This window comes from Cydia strobilella, chromosome 15 (assembly GCF_947568885.1).
Source record: "Cydia strobilella chromosome 15, ilCydStro3.1, whole genome shotgun sequence".
Lineage (NCBI taxonomy): Eukaryota > Metazoa > Arthropoda > Insecta > Lepidoptera > Tortricidae > Cydia > Cydia strobilella.
The window spans coordinates 9,025,020-9,049,381 of record NC_086055.1 but is presented as its reverse complement, the minus strand read 5'-3'; the positions used below and the strand labels follow the sequence as shown (position 1 = coordinate 9,049,381).

The window sequence follows — 24,362 nt, the reverse complement described above, 5'->3', positions numbered from 1 at the left end:
GCTTGGCCTTTTCGATAATCTAGACGCATTATAAATGTGTTGTTTCATGAAATAATGCCCTGAGGGCGAATAGTGCTTATATCGCGAAGCGTCACATTTCGTCTAGTGACAACCAAAACTCACTTATTACCATCACAAGTTCATAACCATAGTGAACCATATTAGTACTGAAATAAGGTTGATTTTTGTTTAATTATTTTTTAGTTATTTTTGAGTTTTGGTTGTCACCTGACGATTTGTAATCGAACATCCGCAACTGCCCATATGGTTCCTTTTCCATGGAACGACACAAATGTCCTCTTATATAAAATAGTTTCTATTGCACTTTTTGCATAAACACTAGATTTAACCGTTGGCATAAATGTGTAAAAACTAGTGTATATTTTGATTAAGAACGACTTTTTTGTTTATAAAATCTCAACTTGTATTATAGCAGTAATTTATTAAGTATTTATTAATTATGTTTTCTGCATTTCGGTTGTTTGTTTTAAGTTATTTAATTGGTATTATTTGTTAAGGCCTAATCATGGCCTACAATTTTTGGAATTATGATGATTTACTAAAATTATTTGACGATGCGATAATAAACATGTATTAATGAAATGAAAATGCATTTACTTTTATAATTTAATATCTATTTTACTAAAAGGTAGAATACTATAGCTATGCTAATAAAACTACCAATTATTAGACAATACAAATTAAATCACAACTCATTATGGGTGTATATTTAATATTAGTTACAAAGCTAAAATACTGAATACATTCAACATTGCTGACAGTTCTGTTATAAATAGGCACCGAATACATAATAATAATAATATTTAAACTGTCTATAAAGTTTTCGAATATTCTATTTAGGTACTCATGTAATAAGAAATTCTTCTAGCTGAACGTCTAGAGCTGTCATAATCGATTCCGCGTCGTATGGAACATCTGAAAAATATATTTTTAATGAATGTAGGTATTTTACACAAAGCCTATGAAATCAATTGTATAGGGTCCCCATTTGACTCGAGAAAGAGGACTTAGCATCGCAAATGGGTATGATATATCGCTACCTTTTTCATAAGTTGCCATGTCACGTCACGGCCGAACTGTTGCGAGACTTTAAGTAGGTAACTGTCTTGGAATGAAAAGTGTTGCTTACACTCGCTTCCTATATTAAGGGTAACGGCTAGCCAGAGATACTAAAAGCATGCAACTGGAAAAGCCGTGTTATCTGTCAGGGACCGTTAATTTCAAGCAGTGTACGATGATAAATCATGTTTTCATTTACCAATGTTGATCCAGTTCATGGTATCGTAACGGGAGTCTGCTCTGGACTCGTGAATGCACTGCCGCAGTACGTGCGTGATGCCGTGCGCCGTGCAGATACCCATCTCTCCTACCGCTGTAATACGAGAAACCTACGGTAATCGATCTGACCTAAAATAAATTGTAATGAGTTGGAATCACGTCACACCATGTTAAACCCGCACCATGCCGTGCGATGTTTTTCACGCTTTAACGCGTGTGACAATACGTATGCTTAATATATAGGCAGATCTTTAAAACCCCATACACTCCTTATTTCATCTCAGCATCGCAATGCGGTCCCAAATCGAGAAAAGTGGTACCTTCATCGGGGGACGCAATTCAAGCTCAATGTGGAAATTGGACTAATCAGTCCAATGCAGTCATATACTTACCTTTAGAGCCCAAGACACCGGTTGTATTCTTGGAGTTGAATCTCAGCTTAACCCTCAAGTCTGCGGGTATGTCCAGGGCCAGGGGTACGTGGTAGGTGAGCGAGCGGTTGCTGAGCAGGCGCCCGGTTTGCGGATCACGCACTAGCTTCTCCGTGGTGAAGTAACCCAGACCTTGTACGTAGGCGCCTTCCACCTAGAATGGCAGAATATTAGCGACGACGTAACTTATAAAAATAACTAAGACCACTAACACATAAACTATAGCTCCCTGTAAAATAAATCTCTCTTACCTGTGAAACATCAATAGCAGGATTTACGCTCAAACCAACATCCTCCAGTATATCGCAGCGCAAGATTTCATATCTCGCTGTCAGGACGTCCAGCTGAACTTCTAGAATGGCCACAGCAAACGCGCTGTATGAAGTCAAATCGCTTTCTTTGTCAGTCATCATGTAGGTTGCAGTTAAATCGATCTGATCATCCCCAGCTTGCTTGATCAACGCTTCCCAAGACGGATTTGACATTTTTTTGACGAAGTGGCAGCAATCTCTTATTCAGAGTATCGCATGATTTGATAGCGGAATAACAAACGCACTCGCTGACAATACTAGAACCAGAAAATACGTTATTCGCAGCCGTGAAGGAATAATTCGGGAGGACGGTTACCATTTCTAGTGGTATTCCTAGTTTGTAAGCGACAATCTGGGCAACTTTGGTGTTGACGCCTTGGCCCATCTCAACTCCTCCCGTCGTCACCGTCACCGTGCCGTCCCCTCGATAGATGGATACCATGGCCGAATAATTCCCGTAATATTCTACTGGGAAGCTCATTACATTCACTTTGATGGCTTTTTTCATCCAGCGATTAGCTTTGTTGAACTCCTGGATGCTCTGAAGGCGTTTGTCGTAGTCAGTTTCTTTCTTCCACATCTCGATGAGCGTGGGGAGGTCGTTATCGTCGGTACGCATGTTGGCGATGCGTACGTCGGTCGGGTCCTTCTGGACGGCGAAGGCGATGTGCTCCATTATGTGCTCGACGCAGGCCATGCCCTCGGAAGTCCCTGTTGCATTAGATTAGAATATGACGATAGAATTTATCCTATAAAATTGAGTTGCATTCAATAGATATTCCTATGAAGCTTTTACCTGGAGCCCTCGCAAAAGTATTAGATGGTGTATCCGTCGTGACAGTGGCCATCTTGACGTCAAAGTAGTCGGGGACATAGCAGTTAGTAAAGCCCGTAGAAACGTAAGCCAGGATGTTCTCGTTATTGGAACAGCCGTTGTCCTCGACGACTGTTGCGTTCAAGTACTGGATTTTGCCGTTATCATCCACGCCCACCTAAAATGGATACATTATTATTTTAATATTCTTTGCAAAAACGTAACCTTACATTTCAGGATTAATTGTCACAAGCTGAAAAAGTGTTTCTGGGAATGAAAACACGGTTTTTTTATAGGCCTTGGCATGGCCGTTGGCATTTAGCGACTCCGTGATCCGATACGGCGGCGAGTTGATAATAACACTTAGGGCCACTTGCACCATTCACAAACCCGGGGTTAACCGGTTAAACCTGGAGTTACCATATTTAGGTTACCAGTACCAAAGATAGATATAACTCATATAACTCCGTAATAGATGGATACAGTCTAAGGAAAAAACGTGCCTCGAAAATCACGAAAATTTGACTCTCCATCAGATGGCGACACTAGTTTTGGCCTACACTCGTATAGAGGGCGTTGACTGTTTCGTTTGTTATTTATAATTTTAACGCATACCAGTGAAAGAACATGGGTCAAAATCATATAAAAATAATTGATGCAAATAAAAAAATAATTTATCCATATCTAAAATACATTTTAACGTATTTTTTTAAATCTTCATTTTTAGTTTTAAAGTATGTCGATAGATGGCAGTGAATTTACAGTGGTTACAAAATTTACTATGACAGTACCGCTCTATCTTATTATATCCTCATTGCCAGTACAATTTGAGACTGAGTTAACGGTTTAACCGCATAACCCCGGGTTAGTGGGATGGTGCAAGTGGGCCTTAATGACAATGTTCTGTAAAGCTGTCCTAAGTCCTCACCTCATATTCGCACTGGCAAGGCAGTCGACCACCGGCCGTGGCCAGATTGGTTTGCAGTGGCACCACGAACCGGCACGGCGTGTTGAGGAGCTTGGTGGCCAGCGCACACGCTGTGGACGTGCGCACGTTGCGGCTGATCTTGCCGCCGAAGCCACCGCCGATACGGCGGACTTTTAGATGGACACTGGACGGGTAACAAATATATATTATACGTATTAGAGAAAAAAGGCGATGCCCAGATTCGCATTTGCCACAGTCAGCCTTGCCAGAGAGGTAAATAATGTTAAAAAATTCGTTAAGTACAGACAGCAACACTCTTTAACTGTCCATCGGTGAACCTTATGCCTTTTGTAATAAGGCCCACCGATGGACAGTTAACAGTGTTGGCGAAGGTACCTATAAATTAGCAGCACGAGGAAACAATGACATCATGAGATTTGGTCGATTTGACGGCAGAATAAATTCGTATTGTCAGTTTTATTTCACTTCGCTAGATTACTTACCATAACCTTTTTATTGTCTGGCAATGGATGCCATGCATGCCAGGGTAAGCAATACTAAGCGAGTTTATGGTAAACTGATTATCTTACTGGCTTCTATGTTATAACAACATGATTCCCAATTGCCCAGGACAATTTTCTTCGTTTCCAAATTTTCTACTTACTCGCTCTCATTCATATTCAAGCAGCGCGAAATAGCCCTCTGCGTGAGATCCATCCACTGCGTCGAGTCATACACCTCCAGCCCCTGGTCCACCGGCACCACCACGCACGTCACCGGCTCCATATAGTAGTGGTACTGTCCCTCAATCTCATACACGCCCTTTATGACCTTCTTCACATCATTCCCCTTCCCTTTAGGTTTAATAGCGATATCACTTGCAACATATCTCTTACTGTCTTTCTTCGCTTGATCTATAGTAAGCACGGGAGCTGATGAAGGAACATTCTTGTAAGTTACTTTTACTTTCTTCGCGACCTTAACAGCTAAGGCTTCTGAAGTGGCAATGACGATCGCCACGGGTTGGCCGTAATACAGGACGTTTTTGCTGACAATTATTTCTTCTTCTTCGGTTTGGAGTTGGAATCCTGGCACGCTGAATGAATTTACGCCGGGGATGTCTTTGGCGGTGTAGACTGCTATAACCCCTTCTATATTCTGAAATAAAGTTTCAAACCTTATAGACAAGTAAGGGAATTAAATTGCATATGTCCATAACTCCATTTCTTATCTCTTCCTTGATATTTTTATCCGGTTACTCTCTCTATAGCTGGCACTGTTATATGTATATGTATTTTTATTTTGTTTATTATTTTTATTTGCATGGTAATGTGTCTGTTTTCTGTGTATTTAGAAAAAGGTTTCTTTCATTGCATATTTGCAACACCTACTGACATAATATATGTAAATTTATTAATTTCCGCTAACCAAAGGATGTGGAAGAGATCGCTTTTTAGCGATAAGACCGCCTGTTGTTTACCTCTGCTTGTGTTTCTGTTTTCTTTAGTATTGTTTTCTTTTATTGAGGTGTGCAGTGTTGGGAAAGTACAAAACATCATCAAGGCCATGTGGTTTTGTTCCGAAAATTTAACAATTATGTCAATAATGATTAGACAGAATTATTATTGAACTAAAAATATAGTGAGCAGGGTATTCCGTTACCATCCCTATTTAAGCTAAATTTTGGAAACTGTAAACCTTGGTATAATGTATATTTATATACATTGATGTTACAAATTTACTAAAACAACTACCTATACAATCCACGAATGCAGAAAAAATATGGTACAAATGTACAGACTCGAGCTTGAAAAGGGGCCGTTACAGCGGATAGTCGGTCTATATTTATGTACTGGCTGTTACGGGAAGATGTCACACCAACAATCCTGTTTTTTTTAGGTTAAATTTACCAAGAATCACTAGTTATCAACCCCGACGACTTCTCCCGAGTGTATAGTAGATTGTACGAAGGCCTAGCGGCATGGGATACCCCCATGCCGCTATCGTTGGTGTATTTGGCTTACCAAGACATCACTACTATCAACCCCGGCGAGTTCTCCCGAATGTACAGTAGATTGTACGAAGGCCCCGAACAACTCCCTCGGCATGGGAGGTATATCGTTGGCGTATTTGGCCTCGCCCGCCGCCTGGATGGCGGCCTCGAGCTTAGGCACGGGCTGCATATTGAAAATTAAAATTTAAGCATTGTAAGTTACATTCACAGTAGGTAGTGAAAATATTTCAGTATTTGTAGAATTATGTAATCTTTTAATAGGAGCAACATGCATAGGGTGTAAGGTGAAACTTCAGTTTGATAATTATTAGCTTGAATAATCTGTGGCTTGAATACTAACTTAATGTATAGCTTAATGTTATGTAGTAGAGACGCGTAATGTATAACTTAATGTTAAGTAGTAGAGACGCGCAAGGGTAACCCAGAGACGAGGTTAACGGGCACTGACGCTAACTAACCAGCAATGTAGTGGTCTGATATACAACCTTATGTACCTACCTGATTGAGCGGGTACAGCGAGGAGTCAGTCTGAAACTCCTGGCTACCGTGAGATAGAGGCCGTTGAACGAGGGCGGCACCTGAGCGGTAGACGGGGTTGAGCGCGTTAGGCGGGCAGATATTCAGGATCACCTAAACAAGCGAAGGTATAGGAAAAAAATTTAGCACAGGCCAAGCGCATTTGAACCTTGTGTAAATAAAACAAATAATTAATACGCAAGACCTTAGCACACTATAAACTACTACATAACACCTAGACTATTTAAAAAAAACTTTCAAAATCCACAATTTATACATAAAAAGGTAGTGTACAGTCAAGGGCATAAATATTCCCAAAGTTTCAAAAATATGTGTACGCTCGATCATCGAATTTTTTACGCGATTAAGTCCCGTATTATTTTTAAAATTAATAAGTTCCTCGTTGTAAAAAAGAACCATCCTATGATAATGTTATGACTCATACACTTCGAGAAAAATGTTAGAAATTCTAATTAAGGTAAGGTAAGACTATGGGGTAAGACTATCACCGGGGTAAGACTATCACTTGACTTATATCAACCGGGATATGGACCGTGATTACCTTTTGTATTTTTTTGATATGTTAAGTCTAGTGAAAATAACCGTGAATCATTCAAAATTCTAAGACTATCACTTGTATGGAATCCTCATACTTTTAGTCTTGCCCCGAGCAAAATAAGCTACGTTAGTCTTACCCCACCTTACCTTAAATGAATGTGTAGGTCAATTGAATAACTTCCGCTTTGAGATCAAAACCGAAATAGCGAAAATAATGTCAATTTCAAGCACTTTTCAAGGAGGAGGAGGAGCAAACGATACTTTTATGCAATTTCAAATGTTATCTTTGGAGCAAACGACCAAAAGTACTTTTTAATGCAAGGGTAAAAATCCTGTTACCGAACGCATTTCGCAAAACGCAATCATGTTTTTGTTTCTCTTAGAATTATCAGTAAAAATACATAAAAAGAGAATGCGTAGAGGACTCTACCTCTACAACTATCCTAACCTTGTAAAACAAACCAACAGCCAGTTTCTTCCTAAAATCACTGGAAGGCTGTGCCGGATCATATTTAGGCACGATTTCTTTGTTCAAAGTTTTGATAGCAGCCGTCAATGTCACGTTGTTGAACACCACTTTACCCTTCAAGAACGCCTCAGTGCCTTTGGCGTGTACGAATGTAGGGGAGATGTTTCCGTAGCAGATGTCGGCGTCTTCGATAATCTTCGTTTTGGGGTTTATTTTGAAAAGAAAGGCTGCATTGACGATGGCCAAGGCGTTTTGGTTTCGAGGCATTATCTGAAAATATATGGCGTTCCAGGCAAAAAGCTTTTGTCTAGGTATAGGTACTTGGCGTGATTGATGGAATAAAGATGACCGAGAAAAGGATGGTACGGCCTCTTTGTTTTGCTCGACTTGGCGCGATTGGCGAGATATTAGAATTCTTTATCAGTGTACAGGCACCGAAGACCGCAAAAATATGTGACACGCTTTTATGGCTCTACAAATAAGATCGTGTTAGATATTTTTGCGGCGTTCGAAAAGTAACATATTATTGCAGGTGACTGTACCAAACCAAAAGTACACCACACCATGAGAAGTCTTTCGATGATACGTAGTTATACCTATAAATTGTTACCTTACATATTATGTTACTAAAGTGTGTACCTACAGTCAGCTAGAGAGATAACTGACCCCCTGCATAAGAATTTGTTTGCAGGGGCGGTCAACTCTTTCTGCAGCTGATAGTACATGTCATAATGTAACGATTGTCAGATTATCATTAGTCATAAATTCTGAAACCGTTAACTTTTCAGGATTTTCGTAAGGTTATCCTATAGATAGGTTAGGTTCGGTTTGTTTTATGGCAATCCTGAAAAGCTACGCGTTTCTGAGAAAAACCAAATTATGACTAACGAAAATGCGGACAAACAATACATTATGACTTAAAACTTTATGGGAAACGATAGAGACCCATGGACAGCTAACTGTCAAATTTTGTGATCACCACGTTACGTTATTATATTTATTTTTAGTTATTTGTGACGTTTTCAACCACAAGGTACCACATTGTCGCTAGTCGATAAGGTTGATTTCAAATTGAAGCTATATATATGAAAATAGCGCCTTATTGACAACCGACAATAAGTACCCTTTTGGTTGAGAATGGCACATTTTATTACCTTATAGCTTCTAAACACATGTTTGCTACTCAGTGGAGGCAGCTCAATGGCTACCATGAGCATGCCCCGCATGTCGTACTTTAAGAAATCTGACAGCGAAAGAGTTTTCTTCTTCCCGTTACTTTGCTCTGTGGACATAACAATCGTATAAAAAGAAAGTAGGCACTCAATGTTATGAAATGACAAATCAACCAGCATGAGATTTGTGACTTGTAAAATGTATTTTATTTTACCAATAAAGATCTGTATATCTGTATATCTGTAACCCCTGTTGAAAACGATTTAATTACTTATCAATGATAATTGATAAGCCACAATGAATATGTTAAACAGATTACTTCTTCACGAACCGAAAACATGAATTTCAAGTTTTAAAGGCTCATTTAAGCAATTACTTATCACAGTAACGCAGGATCCACACGGCACTTCGGTGTTTGAACGAGACAGCGCAGTAAATTTATATACCGAGTATAGCGACATCCCGCTCTCATTATGGTTTTGGTACCTCAGTATTCTGTAACGAAACTCGCAAGCGAGTTCTCGCACCGTCTATTTTGGCCTTCAGGAAAAATCCTACAAAACTACAGTTTCATTTTGAACCTTAAACACTGTCTACTCACTGATGACCACCACAGCTCCAACCGTCTCCAAAAGCAAGAACACGTCAGATTGATAGGATGGGTTTGCGTGCTTCAACATCAAATTACCAGCCAAGGAACCGATCTGCAAGAACATTATAAATCGCGGGCAACGTCCGTTGTCTTTTGTTTTCTCCCCCATAAGATGTATCCTTGTAGTTTACCATATGTTAAAAACTTTAAACCTTATTATTAAAGTACAAGGTTGCTTGTCGATGTACAACGTACAACTATAGCAAAGAACCACAGTCGAGAATAAGTAGAGATAGTAGACGTTCGATTGCTCGTCGCTGTCCTAGTACAATGTCGAAGGGTATCTATCTATTGGGCATTAGCATGTCAAGCACTAGGACGTTTACCTTATTTATTAAATACACTTACCTTTCGAACTGGAATGTGTGCGACGAGCTCAAAATGTTTCACAAATTCAGCCAAATACGAAAATTCACTTTGGGACTTAGCGGTTTCCTTGAATAATGTTATGCAATCTTCCAGTGCCATGTTAGCACCAAGTATCAAATTTTGATCAAATTCATACTTTTTCAGACTTTTTACTCCACTAATGTCTATTAAGATTCTAGGATATTCGAATGTCTCTACCGTTCCTGAGAAGAAAAATATTCTTAAGTACATGAAAAGTTTACTCATTAGGGAAAGAGATAGAAACAACGTTAAACACGGGTGTACAAATATTGCTATATTTAAATCCTAAAGCAACCATATTTCAATGCAATTATTATGTATTCAGGTTAACTGCAATTGTTATACGTATACGAGTACGTAGTAACGTAATTACTTAGGTTCAACTCAAGTAACAAAAGTAAGTAAATGCACAGTAGAAATTGCAATAAGTACCAATGATATGAAACTGTTTAAATTTTGTCATGACTTTACATTAGGACCATATCCAATTTTATTCCTGGAATTTATAATTATCTGTTTGCTTTAATAACCCCGGAAATATAAATGTCCGACGGAAATATACTAGCCTTTTCCAGTGTTACCATCCACGAACATATACGAGTCCACGCCATACTTGTCCAGCAAATCAAAAACTTCGTCCACATCATAAATTTTGAAAAACTTCTGCTTTCCAAAAGTGAAAGAGATCATTTTATCGTCTTTTTTCTTCTTAAACTTGTCCAACTGCTGGTCGCTTATCACGCTCCAGTCGCTGTCTTCGCTGAAGCCGGAACATCGGCGCTCACAGATGGAGTTCGTCTTGCTGCAAATCTTGATGTCCTCAATATCGCTCACCTATATGGAAGGATAAAAGCATTACTTGCAATAGTTGCAATACGAGGCACGAACGACGAAGTATTTATTAGTCAACCATAATTTGGTATTATCGAGTGACAACCTGTATAGAACATTCCTCAACTGCACATCTTAATTAGCCAAAGCGACTATCATAGACCTACTTAAGACTTGAGTGACTCACACTACTTAGAAAAAAAGATTTCTTCGGTGAAGGAATTCATAGCACCGAGAATGGGCCGGAAGCCGTTGTAGCGGCAGGTGTTGGAACCGAACGCGACCTCCAGCTCCGCCACCATCAGGTGCTTCTCCTACAGACTGGAACATCATCAGCACTAACCTTCTGACAGAGGTCCGCGCTGGCGTCAACGGCGAAGGATTTGATGGCATCCAGGATGGGCCGGAAGCCGGTGCAGCGACAGGTGTTGGAGCCAAACGACCGCTCTAGTTCTGTCATCGTCAGGTGCTTGTCCTGCAGGCTGCAAAAATCATCATCATCATCAGCCTACTACTAGGCACATTATACCTCTCAGGGAAAAGGATATCAGTTGGTTACTCATTTAATATTGGTAAGACGTTGACATTGAAGTAACAATATAATTTAGAATCTTGTCTTGCGACTTTTCGTACAAAAGCACTGAAATAAGATATTTTCCTGAGGTAAGTATTGCAGTTGCACACGCGGCAAAACTTAGACTTCATGGTAAAAGACAAAGATGACATAAGTCACTAGTATCACCACAGGCTTTAAAGAAGCTCCATTGTTTTTGTTGCATATGATTGTTAAATGACTGAATCAGAAACTAATGGAATACCTAGTCATATGCATGACCCATCCCGGTGTACAGTAGCCGCACTGGCTGCCGTTGAAAGCGGCGATGCGTTTCTGCACATCACTGTAGCCGGTCAGCCGGTTACCCACGCCTTCGATCGTAGTGATGTCCCAGCCATGGCAGGAAAACACCAGCACCAAGCACTGAAACAGATTCTTATATTAGACTATGATACAGCAAGCAGGAACACCAAAGAGCTAGCACCACATTGCCATTCAAGATATTATAAGAACTGCCTAGAAACATTACCATAACCATTCTACAAGAGCACCCAACCTACAGGTTTTCTGTGCTTTTACTGGCCAAATCCACTTCATTATTTTGTTGCTTTGTTGCAATGTATGCTACGTTTGGATAATTGTTGGTGTCGGTAATGTAATTTCGTAAGAATCATCACTTCAGCAGGCGGTTCATTCCTAAACTACTGTGGTCCCGGAAAAAACTCATCTGTCATTTTCTAACAATAATATAAATAAAATATAATACCTCTATAAGTTACCCTACGAGTATGACAATACCTAATGTCACGTCACTCACGTCAAACAGCAGAGTTCGCATATAAAAATACGACACATTATTTTTTCGTTTTCCAAAATTTGTATTAGATGTGCGTGTTTAGTGACAGTTGGTGAAAGTCAAAACGTGGTGGAAGTCAAACCTCGCGTCAGTTTTGCATACATGTCGGCAAATCACCCTCGTGGAACAGTAGAAGAGTGATGAAGAGACAATAGCGTTTCGTTTCGTTTTCTGCAAACGATTGTCATCTTTTCTAGGCCCCCAGGTACGTTCAGTATCTTAGTGTGTGGTCTGTGTACATGTACATACGGAATTGACGGAGAAGGTCTCTGTAGCACCGGAGGTTCGACGCGCGCGCACGGACACAATGCAGGCGCCGCAACCGCCCTCGTGACACATAGCCTTGGTGCCCGGCAGCGCGAGGATGTAGCGCAGGTACGCGTTCAAGGACGTGTCGCGCGGCGTTGACTCGTCCACTGCGCTAAAACAGTATAGAACTTAATATGTCTTAAAGATGGCACAATGTACGTTTAGTTGCATTCTAGAAACATGCATACCTACAAGTGCAAAGAAAGTGTACCAGATACATTCATGCACAGTTGCACACGTCTTGGAAATACAAACATGCTAATACGCAAATTGTATGCAAGTCTAGCTGAGGAGTGTCTTTTCAAAAGGGCTTATTTCTCTATGAAATCCATACTAAAATAAACCCTTTAAGTAGGGTAAAAGTAAGGTAAAAGGGTTTATTTTTGTACGGATTTCATAGAGAAATAAGCCCTCATGAAAAGACACTCCTCAACTATATAGTGTAACATACAGTTCATGACAGTGAGCACCAGCGGCGGCTGGTGATTCTATATTATGGGTGTTCACTATCACAGTAAAAAACTACACATTCAATTAACCGACACAAAATACGGTCATTGAACTCTCTTATAGAATTTCGCTATTACGAATATCTTGACTACCGATAGACGCTAACTGCAGCTCATTTTACAAATGGATTCTAGGTTGTGAATGTTGTTTTAAAATTTTATGGAAATATGTGCTAAATTGTTAACACATCGGTTTCGGTCCAAGCAAACTCACCGCACAGCCGTCGCCCGGCCCGCCCGCGCCCGCTCCAAACAAGACATATACTTAGGTAGGTAACACGATAAACTAAAACACCTAGTTACTTTTATCACAGCGACATAACACAACCACGGTGTTTTTGCATATTGATCTTATTTAATGACATATAAGTCTTTGTTTTTGACGAACATTGTTACGAAAGTTCAAGGTTTTCCTTTTATATTGAACTCGAGTCGATTTTGTAAACTTTTTTCACATTCTCCCGTTAAATTCATTCATTTTAAATACCTCACAACAAACAAATTATGTGCACTTACTGCTTAAACTCTTGGTTAATTATTTATAATAAAAAAATGCCAAAATTCCATTCACGCGCGTACTTTAAAATTGACTACTAACTAAGGTCTGTTTACAAACAAGTGACAACATGGCGCGCACAATGCGCGCGCATTCGACGAGAGGGCGCAAGGTCAAACGGGCTACGGAGCGCCGCTCCAATTTTACCTCTTTCTTCATAGAAAATCTTCTGTTTCACGTGCGGAACTGTAGCGAAACTTCTCTTTCGCTCTCATTGAATTTCCTATTGATTTTATGTACTAAATCTTTTTCATAGGAGCGCAATCCAAAGCGCTCCGCTTCGCGCGTTACCTATGATTCCTATGAAATTATAGGAGTAGGCCGAGTAGTATAGGCCGTCTATAAACTTATAATGAATAAAGGTAATTATTTAATTGGTATTTTACTTTTGTACGATAGATCTTAAAGAGTAATATATTAATTAGGCACTATAATTTCATTATGATTATTTATGGGAGTGCACTGCACAAGCGCTCCTTAGAGGAAGCCGCGCCTGGTGAGCACTGAGCATGTATATTCCACCTTTAGTCAATCACTTGCTCTTTTTCATTATAAATTCTATTGCCTGATTCTAATAGGCAATGGTGACGGCTGGACGTTTATGGTCAAAGAATTTTTAAAATTGTAGCATAGGCTATACATTATATTATCTCTGAGCGTAGGCACGCTACATATGTACCTAAGTGTGCCTAAGATATTTCGCAGCTGATCTGTATTTTTCTGTTTCTCAGGTGCAAGAAGCTGAATAACTAATAATAAATAATAAATATTGCGCAAGTTACAAAACAATGCCTATCGTGAATAGCATGTTTTAATAATAGGTACCTACTTATAGGCAATCAGACTATCAGAACGATTTCCACAATGGCGAATACATGCGATATTTTTGCTCTTCCCGAGCCCTCAGACAAAAGGGATGTCGGACCATCAGTACGCATTCTGCAACTAAACATAGAAGGTATAGGTAGGTACACTGAGCCTGCGCAGGACCTGAACACCGCTCTGATTGCCCTCAATGTGTATAGCGGGCCAATTCGAACAATGATCTAGATATCAATTAGATATGAAACGGAAACGATAACGAGATATTTAAGAAAGTCATGTAAAATTTGACATTCCGCGATTCCGAATGTCCTCTTCAACTATCTCTTTAAGATTTGCTAAAGATATCACTTAGACATCCAATGGTATCCTAATGAATATCCCAAAACGTCACAATAATTGTAGCGTGAAATGACAATTAGTTTCTCGAATCGAACTGCAAAAGATAACTAGTTGAGAACAAAACTATAACGGATTAGATCTCGTATTGTTCTCGTATCTAGCAATTATCACGTTGTTCGAATTGACCGGTAGGTATTATGCCAAACGATTAAATAATAAAATACACGTGTAGTGCGGTCGCCGTTAGTTATCGATGCCATTAATAAAATGTGGATAAAACTTTCACGACTCACGACACGACACGATGATTTACGATTCGTCGTAAGTCATACTCAACTCCGTGCAAATTTTTAATGTATTACTGTTAATAACACCAAATTTTTCCAATTTCAAAAAAATTAAGGCGCTAATCTCATTGTTAATTTTTTGACATTGGCTGCAGTTAGTAGGTACAGTCGAGTTCATAAATATGTGTACATTTTTTTACCTTATTGCATTGGATTAAGGTGAAGAAATGTGTAAATATTTATGAATTCGACTGTACATATTTAGTTATTAGATTTAATCGTCCGTTTTCTCTATCGCCATCCCACCACCGGGCTTGCATATAGCAATTAAAGTTCCTTAATACGGCACTGCGTTTTTAAAAACGAATTATTATTTAAAATCTATTGTAGGTACGAGTATAAATATATTGCTAATTATAGAACTTGTTCTCAAGTAAAACCTTTTCTTCCGTATATCAGGACCATTCAATTTTGACAATAATATAATTATTGTTCTCACACACCATGATACCAACTGAAAGGGACTCGTGACTATTGCTAAGAAATCTAAGTCTATTTATGTTATATAAAAGCAATTCTGCATGTTGTTTACCATAACGATGGAAATAATGATTCAATGGCACAACTACTGAATAATGATGGGTTTGTGAAGGCTATTATACTTTATGTCTTAGCGGCTTGGTAGTAACCGTAGAAAAGATTGTTTGATCGTCTTGTTACCAGTGTAAAGTTTGAGAAACCAGCAGAAACCAATAATACCTAATGTTAAACGAAATAAATGATACACACACACATAAAAAGCAACATACATTAATAAACAACATAAATTGAAATAACTCTTATCGGGTTTTAAGTAGGTACCTACCTATAGTATTATTTTCAATGATGATAGTAAAATATGTCTAAATTGTCTAAATGTGCTTTACACAAACATGAATTAGGTATTTATACACACGAAATACCTACCTACGAAAACGTAGTTTATAAGTTAAAATACATAAATAAAAAAACAAAGTTTTGCACGGAACACTAAAAATAAGGGGGGAGGCACTCCCTCCATACATACCTATAACTAAAAGTTAAAAAAATCTATAAAAATCAAATCAACCATTATTATTTGATAGGTCTTTAAAAACAACTAAAAAAAAGTTTCTAAAAAAGTTTTGATTATGCGAACACTTGAATATAATCGCTTCGAATGCCCAAAAAACCGGCCAAGTGCGAGTCGGACTCGCGTACTAAGGGTTCCGTACCATTACGCAAGAAACTGCAAAAAACCACGTTGTATGGGAGCCCCACTTATATATTTATTTTATTATGTTTTTAGTATTTGTAGTTATAGCGGAAACAGAAATACAACATCTGTAAAAATTTCAACAGTCTAGCTATTACTTACGGTTCATGAGATACAGCCTGGTGACAGACGGAAGGACGGACGGACGGACAGCGGAGTCTTAGTAATAGGGTCCCGTTTTTACCCTTTGGGTACGGAACCCTAGAAAAATATGCCCTCCTCCCCTCCTCCAACTTGATCGGTTGAGCCCTTATAAGTTTTCCCAAAAAAACTTCTCTTTTTATTTAATGTACATATATAGGTATAACGTATTCAACAGGTTTTTCATATCGAATAAATAAAGGTACGGAACCTTCACACATACTTACAGTGTAGTGTAGTGTAGGTCCTACACGACTTATATTTTTCGACTTTTTAATTTATTTTCGTAAAATCGACTCACGTCTTTTCTTAGGTTTTCCTGTAAAGAATTATTTTCTGTATTTTATTTTTTATTTTAAGTCCAGTAGTTTTGGAGATAGGGGTGTAGGGACTGCAGGGCGTACCTAATTCCGCGTCAATATTATTTAAAAAAAAGATTTTAGTTTCTCACGAGAACCCTTTTTATCACAAAAATTATTTTGCTTTTTTTATTTTCTACCCCCTTAAAAGACACCCACATGTTCAAAATGTATATGATCATAATCATAATCATAATCATTTTATTCATAAAACCAATTTACATGTCAAAAACTTATAATTACAATACAGTTAAAATATAAATCGAGATAATATATATGTTTACGTTACATGTCGCTCGTTTGGTCACTGACTTACATATGTGTACCAAATTGCAACTCGATTACAAACTTACCTAATGTATTAGTAGGTGTCAAAATTTTGGGATTTAGAACCCGAGTAAAACCCATAATTCATTAGATAAATCAGTAAGGTGAAAAATGAAAATAATTGTTTCGCCTAATTAAATAACTATGTAAAATCAGGATTTACCTGAACATTTCCGTCCATTGACGGTAAATTCTATGCAAGCCATCACTAGTGTCCAATGTCACATACACGAAGGTACTGAACGCGGCGCGGCGCGGACGACTTGCCATGTATATCAGTCGGCTTTTCTTATGAAAATTATGACGGCCTTAAAATGGCCATAAAACTAAAACTAAAAGGTTAGAGCAGCGGTTCTCAAACTTTTTTTGGCGACGGAACCCTTTTGGAAAGCAAAATGTTTGACGGAGCCTCAAATGAAAAAAAATTGATTGACAAATTAAATGTGGACCAGAGATATAGGAGAACTGATTATTGATTTGTTTGCTTTTTCTCGCGGAGCGCCCACGGAGGCTTTGCCGCGGACCCCTAGGGCTCCAGGGGTCCACGGAGCACACTTTGAGAATGACTGGGTTAGAGGAAGTTTCCTAAGACTATTTTTGCATAGCAAAACGGGACCTGGTAGCCATCCCCACTGACCCTGACTTATTAAACCCACTTTATCAGTAAAAAAGGAGCGAAATTCAAATTTTCTATGGGAGACCTCCACCAAAGCTTGTAAGTACCTACCCCTACGGCTACGGTATGCTCTGACCACGGCACAGAAAACCGCCTAAGAAGCCTAATATTACGCAGCGTAACTTCGCGTAGGCGAACCACACGCGAACGCGAAGAGAAGCGGTGCGGCGCGGGGTGAATCAATCCTTTGATACCTATAGAAGTGTCCTACGTGGGCGATTTCGTTGCGAACGCGAACACCGAGGGCCTGCCGCGCCGCGCCGCTTCGCTTCGCTTCGCGTTCGCGAGTTGTTATTTTACGTAAGACGCAGCGTGTTCTAATACTTGATCATTGTTCCAAACTGAGGTCACGTAAAGAAACTAAGTGCGATACTGGCCACTTGTCAGTAATCGCCATATTTACCGACGTAGCGATAGAATGGACTTTGCGAACTGCATACTCGTACTATGTATAAGTATGAGGATAGATTTATCCTCGATTCCTCGAACGCGCACCGCGCTCTTAGATTGACACATATATTAGAGATGACTCATGAATGCAGTATTTTCCTGCTCTCTTTCTTCAATATTTTAACGATCAATTAAGAATAAAACAAAATATTTTTCAAATACTTGTATAATTGTATTACTTATAAGTGCTTAAAAATAAACTTGCAGTCTATAAAGCAAAGCGTTAAAGTTATAAAGGATTTAGGCCGTTGGTTGCCGGTTGTTGCACGCAAACCTCAGCGAGGTGGTTGACGAACCGAAGGGACTCACGCGGTTTTTCTAGCTCGCTGCGAATTAGTAAAAGCAGGTATGCCTGAGTCACTGAAAAAATGAACATATTTGTTAGAATTACACATTTACACGCTTACACGAGAAACAGGAGGATTTTGAAAGCTTTTTGCTATTACAAAAAGAGAAAAGTCCTATCATTGTTTTTGTAGCGTCTTCGACTTAGCCGACTGTTCGATTGGTCTCCTCTACCTCAGGTCGCATTTTTCAACCGATTCTCGTGAAATATTGTGAAAATGTTTGATAATTATGTTTTTTTTTGTCCATTTTTTTTCTTTTTTAAAATATTGGAGCCATTGGGGTTTGTGAGGTCTACAGCTCAGACTATAACTCCTGTAGGTATGTGTTCTCTTACCTATAGCACTGAAGATAATGGTGATGTCTATCAAGTACAGGGGTATGTGGGTATGGAACTCCTGGACGTTCACGAACATAAATGTAACCAACGACGCCAGAGTTGTAGTGATCCCATAGTAGTAGTATACCAGCATTAGCCGTGAGTTTCTCTGCCAATGAAGAAAAATTACTTGTTTGATTCACGCTTTAGAGTATTCCAGAATATAAACGCGGTATTCAGCTGTCAATTACGGTACGATTAACCCTAACCTGTCTCTCGCGTGTCGCGTCCCAAGCTAGTCTGTCGGATGTGTTCTCGAATGTCTATCGGGTCTAGGATGACTAAGTGCGTTTGATTTGGTGAACGCGCTTTACGCACTTTACGCGCTTCGTATGCGCTTGTTTACAAAAGGCTCTCTAACTGGTTGCAATGACGATGACGAAAAGCGATAGCTGTACATTCGCCAGGTCTGGGCACACCTTTGGAACAAAAACACCGGAACATAATAGATATGCGAGTATTACCGTATGAATCCCAATCAGCAAAACCACGATAAAGGCGATCTCCACACAGTACATGACAAAGAAGAGCCATCGTTCAGCGATGAAAGAGGTGCCTCGGTAGAAGCCGAACGTGTGCGTAGACAGATCGAAGCCTTCGCTGAAATATACGTCCAGGCTGACGGCAAATAAAGCGAAACCCTGAAACATAGATCGCATTCCACAAATCAACACAACCACTTGTATGGTGTAAGTTACCCCATGCTGAGTTAACGCAGACTTTGATGGCCTCTCCAAATGCCATCGATAATCGCATGAGATTTGCAATGCATTGCGGTAGTTATTTGGTCGATCGATTCAATTCTTTATTTTTAGGCATATTTTTTCTAGTCTAGATTTTTAATTCATTAACTGGTCGCCCAAGATACAGGCTATGACTAGTTTGGGGACCCCTGTTCATATTGTTTTCGATAAAAGTACCGCTGAATGCATGCAACCTCGACTTCATGTATATCCAATAGTGTTAAACCTATTTTTGTGTGTGCAAATGAATATTTTTTTCATTCTTTTTTTATTAATTTGTTAGGTGCTCCTACTTAAATAGCCAGCAATTATCGGTCATCTGTAGTAGTCTTAATTTTTTTTTTTTTTTTTTTTTTTTCAAAAAAGTATAACACATTTTAAACTTATACAAGTTTCGCCAAACTTGCGTTTAACGGCGAAATGGTGCACTCATTTTCAATGTTAGTACCTTAATCTAAATTTAATGATTAACTTATATTACTAAGGTTAATACTTTTATATTACATTAACAAAGTGTAAGTTGTAGGTTTAAGAATTTATTGGTAGTTTTACATGTATGTAAAATGTATGATTTTGGTGCAATAAAGGATATTTATTTATATACAATATTTACCTATCTTATATATTTAGTCATGCGTTGTACCCAATAGCAACTTCTTAATTTTTGATTTAAAGATGTTTTTACTAGCACACTCGTCTTCTATTGATAAATTGTTCATTATTCGCGGTGTGATATACTTGCGCGTCCTTTTACCATAGTAGTTGCTAGCGGTTGGTTCCACGTATTTACGACGTTTTAACCCCCTCGACGCTCGGGTGTATACTCGCGGAGTTTTGAATTCGGGATTTTTAAATTGATCAGTTGCTATTAAGTACTTAACTTTATCATGCACTGGCAGGATGTTCAATTTCTTAAATAAGATCGTGTAATCGTTACTACAGTTTGCTCTAGTTTTTTTGTCTATTATATTTTTTATCAATCGTAGTTGTAAGTTTAATATTTTATCCAAATAAGTTTTGAAGGTGCGTCCAGTATACAACGCAGTAGAGGTGAATTTAAATTCAAACGCATGTGCAATTGTGCATGAAATACGAGTAATACCTATCGATAAGTAGCATAAATTGGAAATTTACACATCGAAATACAAACATAAAATATGTTTAAAAATGGCAATCTCGTATTATACAAAATGACAATTGCCTTGTATACTTAGATGTATTTGAACAACAAACATAATTTATACCTATTTAGAGTCTCTACGGAAAGAGAAGAGTCGTGAAATGTATGGAATCCAATACATTCTACGACTCTTCTCTTTCCGCACAGACTCTATAATTGACAGTTCCGTAATGGCTCCTCTACACGATGGGCGCGGCGGGATGGCGATCGGACGGCCACGGTATCGGTTTTTCGTCCGCACATCAAGGGTTGTGGGCCAGCGATGGTGCATGCGTACACATCTACACGTGGCCCATTCCATAGCTCGTGCTCTCAACCATCGCATGGCCATCTCGCTGGTCCAGCGCTAGGCCATCGTGTAGAGGAGCCATTAAATACATCACGTATAGTCAGGAAGGCGGCGGGTAAGTCATAAACTCCGTTTTGTTGTTTTTCTTAGCTATATATATATACATATGCAGTGCCGGCCCGAGTCCTTCATCAGGGTCATCATCCCGCTGTCACGCCACTCCAAGCGTATTTTTCCCCTCACTAGCTCGGAAAGCCGTCTTTTATCCTCTAAAACAAGCGGGGAAAAACGCATTTTATCCACTAGTGGGGAAAGTAATTTGACCTTGGATGGAGCGTGTGTAGCTTTTGACAGATAACAAAACGTAAAACGCTCATAATAATGGTTCGTTCGATATTAATTATCATTAAATAAATGGTTTAAGAATTTAATAAAAAAATACCAAATTTGGCTTTATTTAATGATTTTAAGTCATAAACCTTAAATTCCATAAGAAACATTTGTTTTTTTAAATGATGTTGAATGTAATTCTGAACGCACAAGTTGAGTCGATGCAATTTCAAAACGCATCGTCAGAAATGTCAACATTGTCAACAAAATTTTTCTCACCGGCTCCGACACGTAAAAGTGCACAACTTCCAGAGTTTTCTGTTAAAATATCGTATTATCGTAAAAAAATTAGTAATTCCAGTGATGAAGATGATCTAACGCCTGTGGATGTTGTACTTTCCTCGCTATAGTGAGGGGAAAAGTTTTGTGTTACACACGGGTGCAAATGTATTTTACTTCTCGTGTGTTGAAACACTCGCGGGTAAAATACAACTTTGCACCCTTGTATAACAAATAACTATTGAGCCCGCGCCACACTCGCGTCTTTTAAAACTAATTTTTTTTTCTCATTTGCCATTTTGGCGCCCCCCTTGCCATCTCCATGGCGCCTAGAGCGGCCTCTCCACTCGCTCTACCCTAGATCCGGCCCTGTACATATGTCGAATTTAATATAATGATTACCGTAAGTGTCACACACAAAAACCGATACTTATTAATAGTCAAAGTTTAAGTATACAAATAAAATAAAATAAAAAAATAAAAATTATTTATTTCAGATCAAAAGCGATCCATATTTTTTTTAGTAACATTTTAGCCTTAATACTATGTTAGTAACCTATATCTACTTAGACCTACCAATGACTACTTCTGTCCAGTACCTAATGAGCGGGCAGTCAAGGCGCTCGGCTAGCGCCCTTAGCATGCTGTTAGTGCTGCCGCGCACACGTCGGAGTAATGAGGCCACTCTCTTCCGTCTAATGGCATAGAAGTCGTCCGTTCGCGCCTCGGCGAACATGCCTGACGCACTACAGTGCCTCGGCAGCCTTAACAGCATCCTAAGGACATTATTGTACTGGACTCGCAACGTGTTGTAGGCCCTTTGTGTAAAACTTGCCCACAGACCGCACGTGTAAAACGTCTGACAATACGCTCTAAATAGCGTCAGCTTTACTTGCTTATTACACCGTGCGAATCTGCGGGCAAGCATGTTGCCTCTTATAGACATTGCCCTCCTTTCTCTATCTATGTCTAAATGATCTCTTAGTTCATTATTAATTACATGACCCAGATATTTAAATTTGTTTACCACATTAAGGGGTACGCCTCCCAGCACAATTCCAGGCACAGTGGTCGGGTTATACTTTCGTGTCTTGAATACCATGACCTCACTTTTTCCTGCATTGTACCTAAGACCATGCCGGTCAGCGTATGCCTCGCACCTCGCAAGTAGTTTCCTGATCGAGTCAACCGAGGGGCCCAGCAGCACCATATCATCGGCGTAACTTATATTGTTGAAGCAAGCCTGACCAATATGACAACCTATACGCATGCTGCTGAGCTCCCCGATTAACTCGTTCACATATAAGTTAAAGAGGACAGGTGAGGAAAGCCCCCCCTGCCTCACACCACACTGAAGCCTATACTCATCAGAGTCTACTCCTGCCCATCTCACCCGATTGATCTGGTTGCTGTACCAGTACTTTAAAAGATTAATATATTCTTTCGGCAAACCTGTTTTTTTCTAATTTACCCTAAAGCATGTCGTACGCAACCAGATCAAACGCCTTGGATAGGTCCAAAAAACACGCATATATTGGCGTGTTTCTGTCCCCATAGTACCTGACAGCTTGCTTAAGGCACAATATAGCGCTTTCCGTTGACAGACCTGGCCTAAACCCGAATTGAGCGTCATGCAACTCTATTTGCTTACAAAGTTGTGCATTAAGCAAAGTATATAAGTACGCTATGGTTTAAGTATGTAGTGTTTAAGTATGTAAGTGCGGGATTTCTAGTAGATAAATCAGGAAATAACCGGTACAATCGTTGGGAGTAAATTACCTACCGAATCCAACTCTTCATGTTTGTTTATTTAGCTTAGAATTACTTATATAGAATTATAGATAAGCATAAACTGGTCAGATTTTGAGAGTTAAGTACCTATTAATTTTTAACAAGCCGAAACGTCTGCGATCGATGCTATTAAGCTTAGAATAAATTTAAAAGTGGAAAAATTCCCCTAGACCCATATAGTGGGAAGATTTGCTGACTATGGATGAGGTCTTGGTGGCTCAGTTGGCAGAGCGCTGGAGTATCGATCCAGAGGCCGTGAGTTCAAGTCTCACCCAAGGCAGTAATATTTCCACTTTTAAATTTATTCTAAGCTTAAGTACCTATTGTCTGATACGATTCTTTTCGTAGTGTAAAAAGGATAAATGTAACAAGCACTTAAACATATTTAATAAAATTACTTACCAAGCTTAAATATCCTAAAATGAGAATCCCACAACGTAGAGGCACACAACAACAACATCTTTCAAACTTTGGAATTTCCACGTACATATTGTTTCACAATTACAATTTTTGTTTTTTATTTTTATTACTGGCCATGGACATGTAAAGAAATAATTATAAATAGCTTTTTATCAGTATTTTCTTAAGATCTGGGGTCTGACGTTTGTGTAGCTGGCACTGGCACGTCTATATTCCTGAGAGAGGACAACACCAGTTAACAATGCAGGCCACTTGAAGTAATGACACTATTAACCGGTTAACAGCTGACCTTGTGAACCGAAAACTCTATTGTACTTTACGGTTATATAGCGTATAAAGATTAATATACGCACATACAAAAATAAAGGATTTGACAAAAAAATTTGGAAGGGAAAGCCCAAAATATAAAAAATAATAAACTTCAGCCAGCCTCAGTAATTTTTAGGGTTCCGTACCCAAAGGGTAAAAACGGGACCCTATTACTCCGCTGTCCGTCTGTCTGTCCGTCTGTCTGTCAGCAGGCTGTATCTCATGAACAGTGATAGCTAGACAGTTGAAATTTTCACAGATGATGTATTTCTGTTGCCGCTATAACAACAAGTACTAAAAAGTACGGAACCCTCGGTGGGCGAGTCCGACTCGCACTTGGCCGGTTTTTTTGTACTGATGAGACTGAGACTGACTGAAATAGACGTTTGTACATTTCCTCAAAAATACGAATTATACGAAAATACGA

At 39.1% G+C, this 24,362-nt stretch overlaps 1 protein-coding gene and 1 pseudogene across 1 annotated transcript; both read right to left on the bottom strand.

Annotated features, from left to right (window-relative positions):
- Positions 1-730: 730 nt before the first annotated feature.
- Positions 731-16,974, bottom strand: LOC134747985 (uncharacterized; annotated as a pseudogene).
- A 1,125-nt stretch (positions 16,975-18,099) lies between these two features.
- On the bottom strand, positions 18,100-23,942 carry LOC134748002 (uncharacterized). The gene is made up of 4 exons (XM_063682698.1): positions 23,609-23,942; positions 19,059-19,235; positions 18,553-18,703; positions 18,100-18,230 (listed from the first exon to the last, which is right to left on the bottom strand). The coding sequence occupies exons 1-4, from the start codon at positions 23,693-23,695 to the stop codon at positions 18,100-18,102; spliced, it is 546 nt and encodes a 181-aa protein (XP_063538768.1). The 5' UTR covers positions 23,696-23,942.
- Between the last annotated feature and the right edge of the window lie 420 nt (positions 23,943-24,362).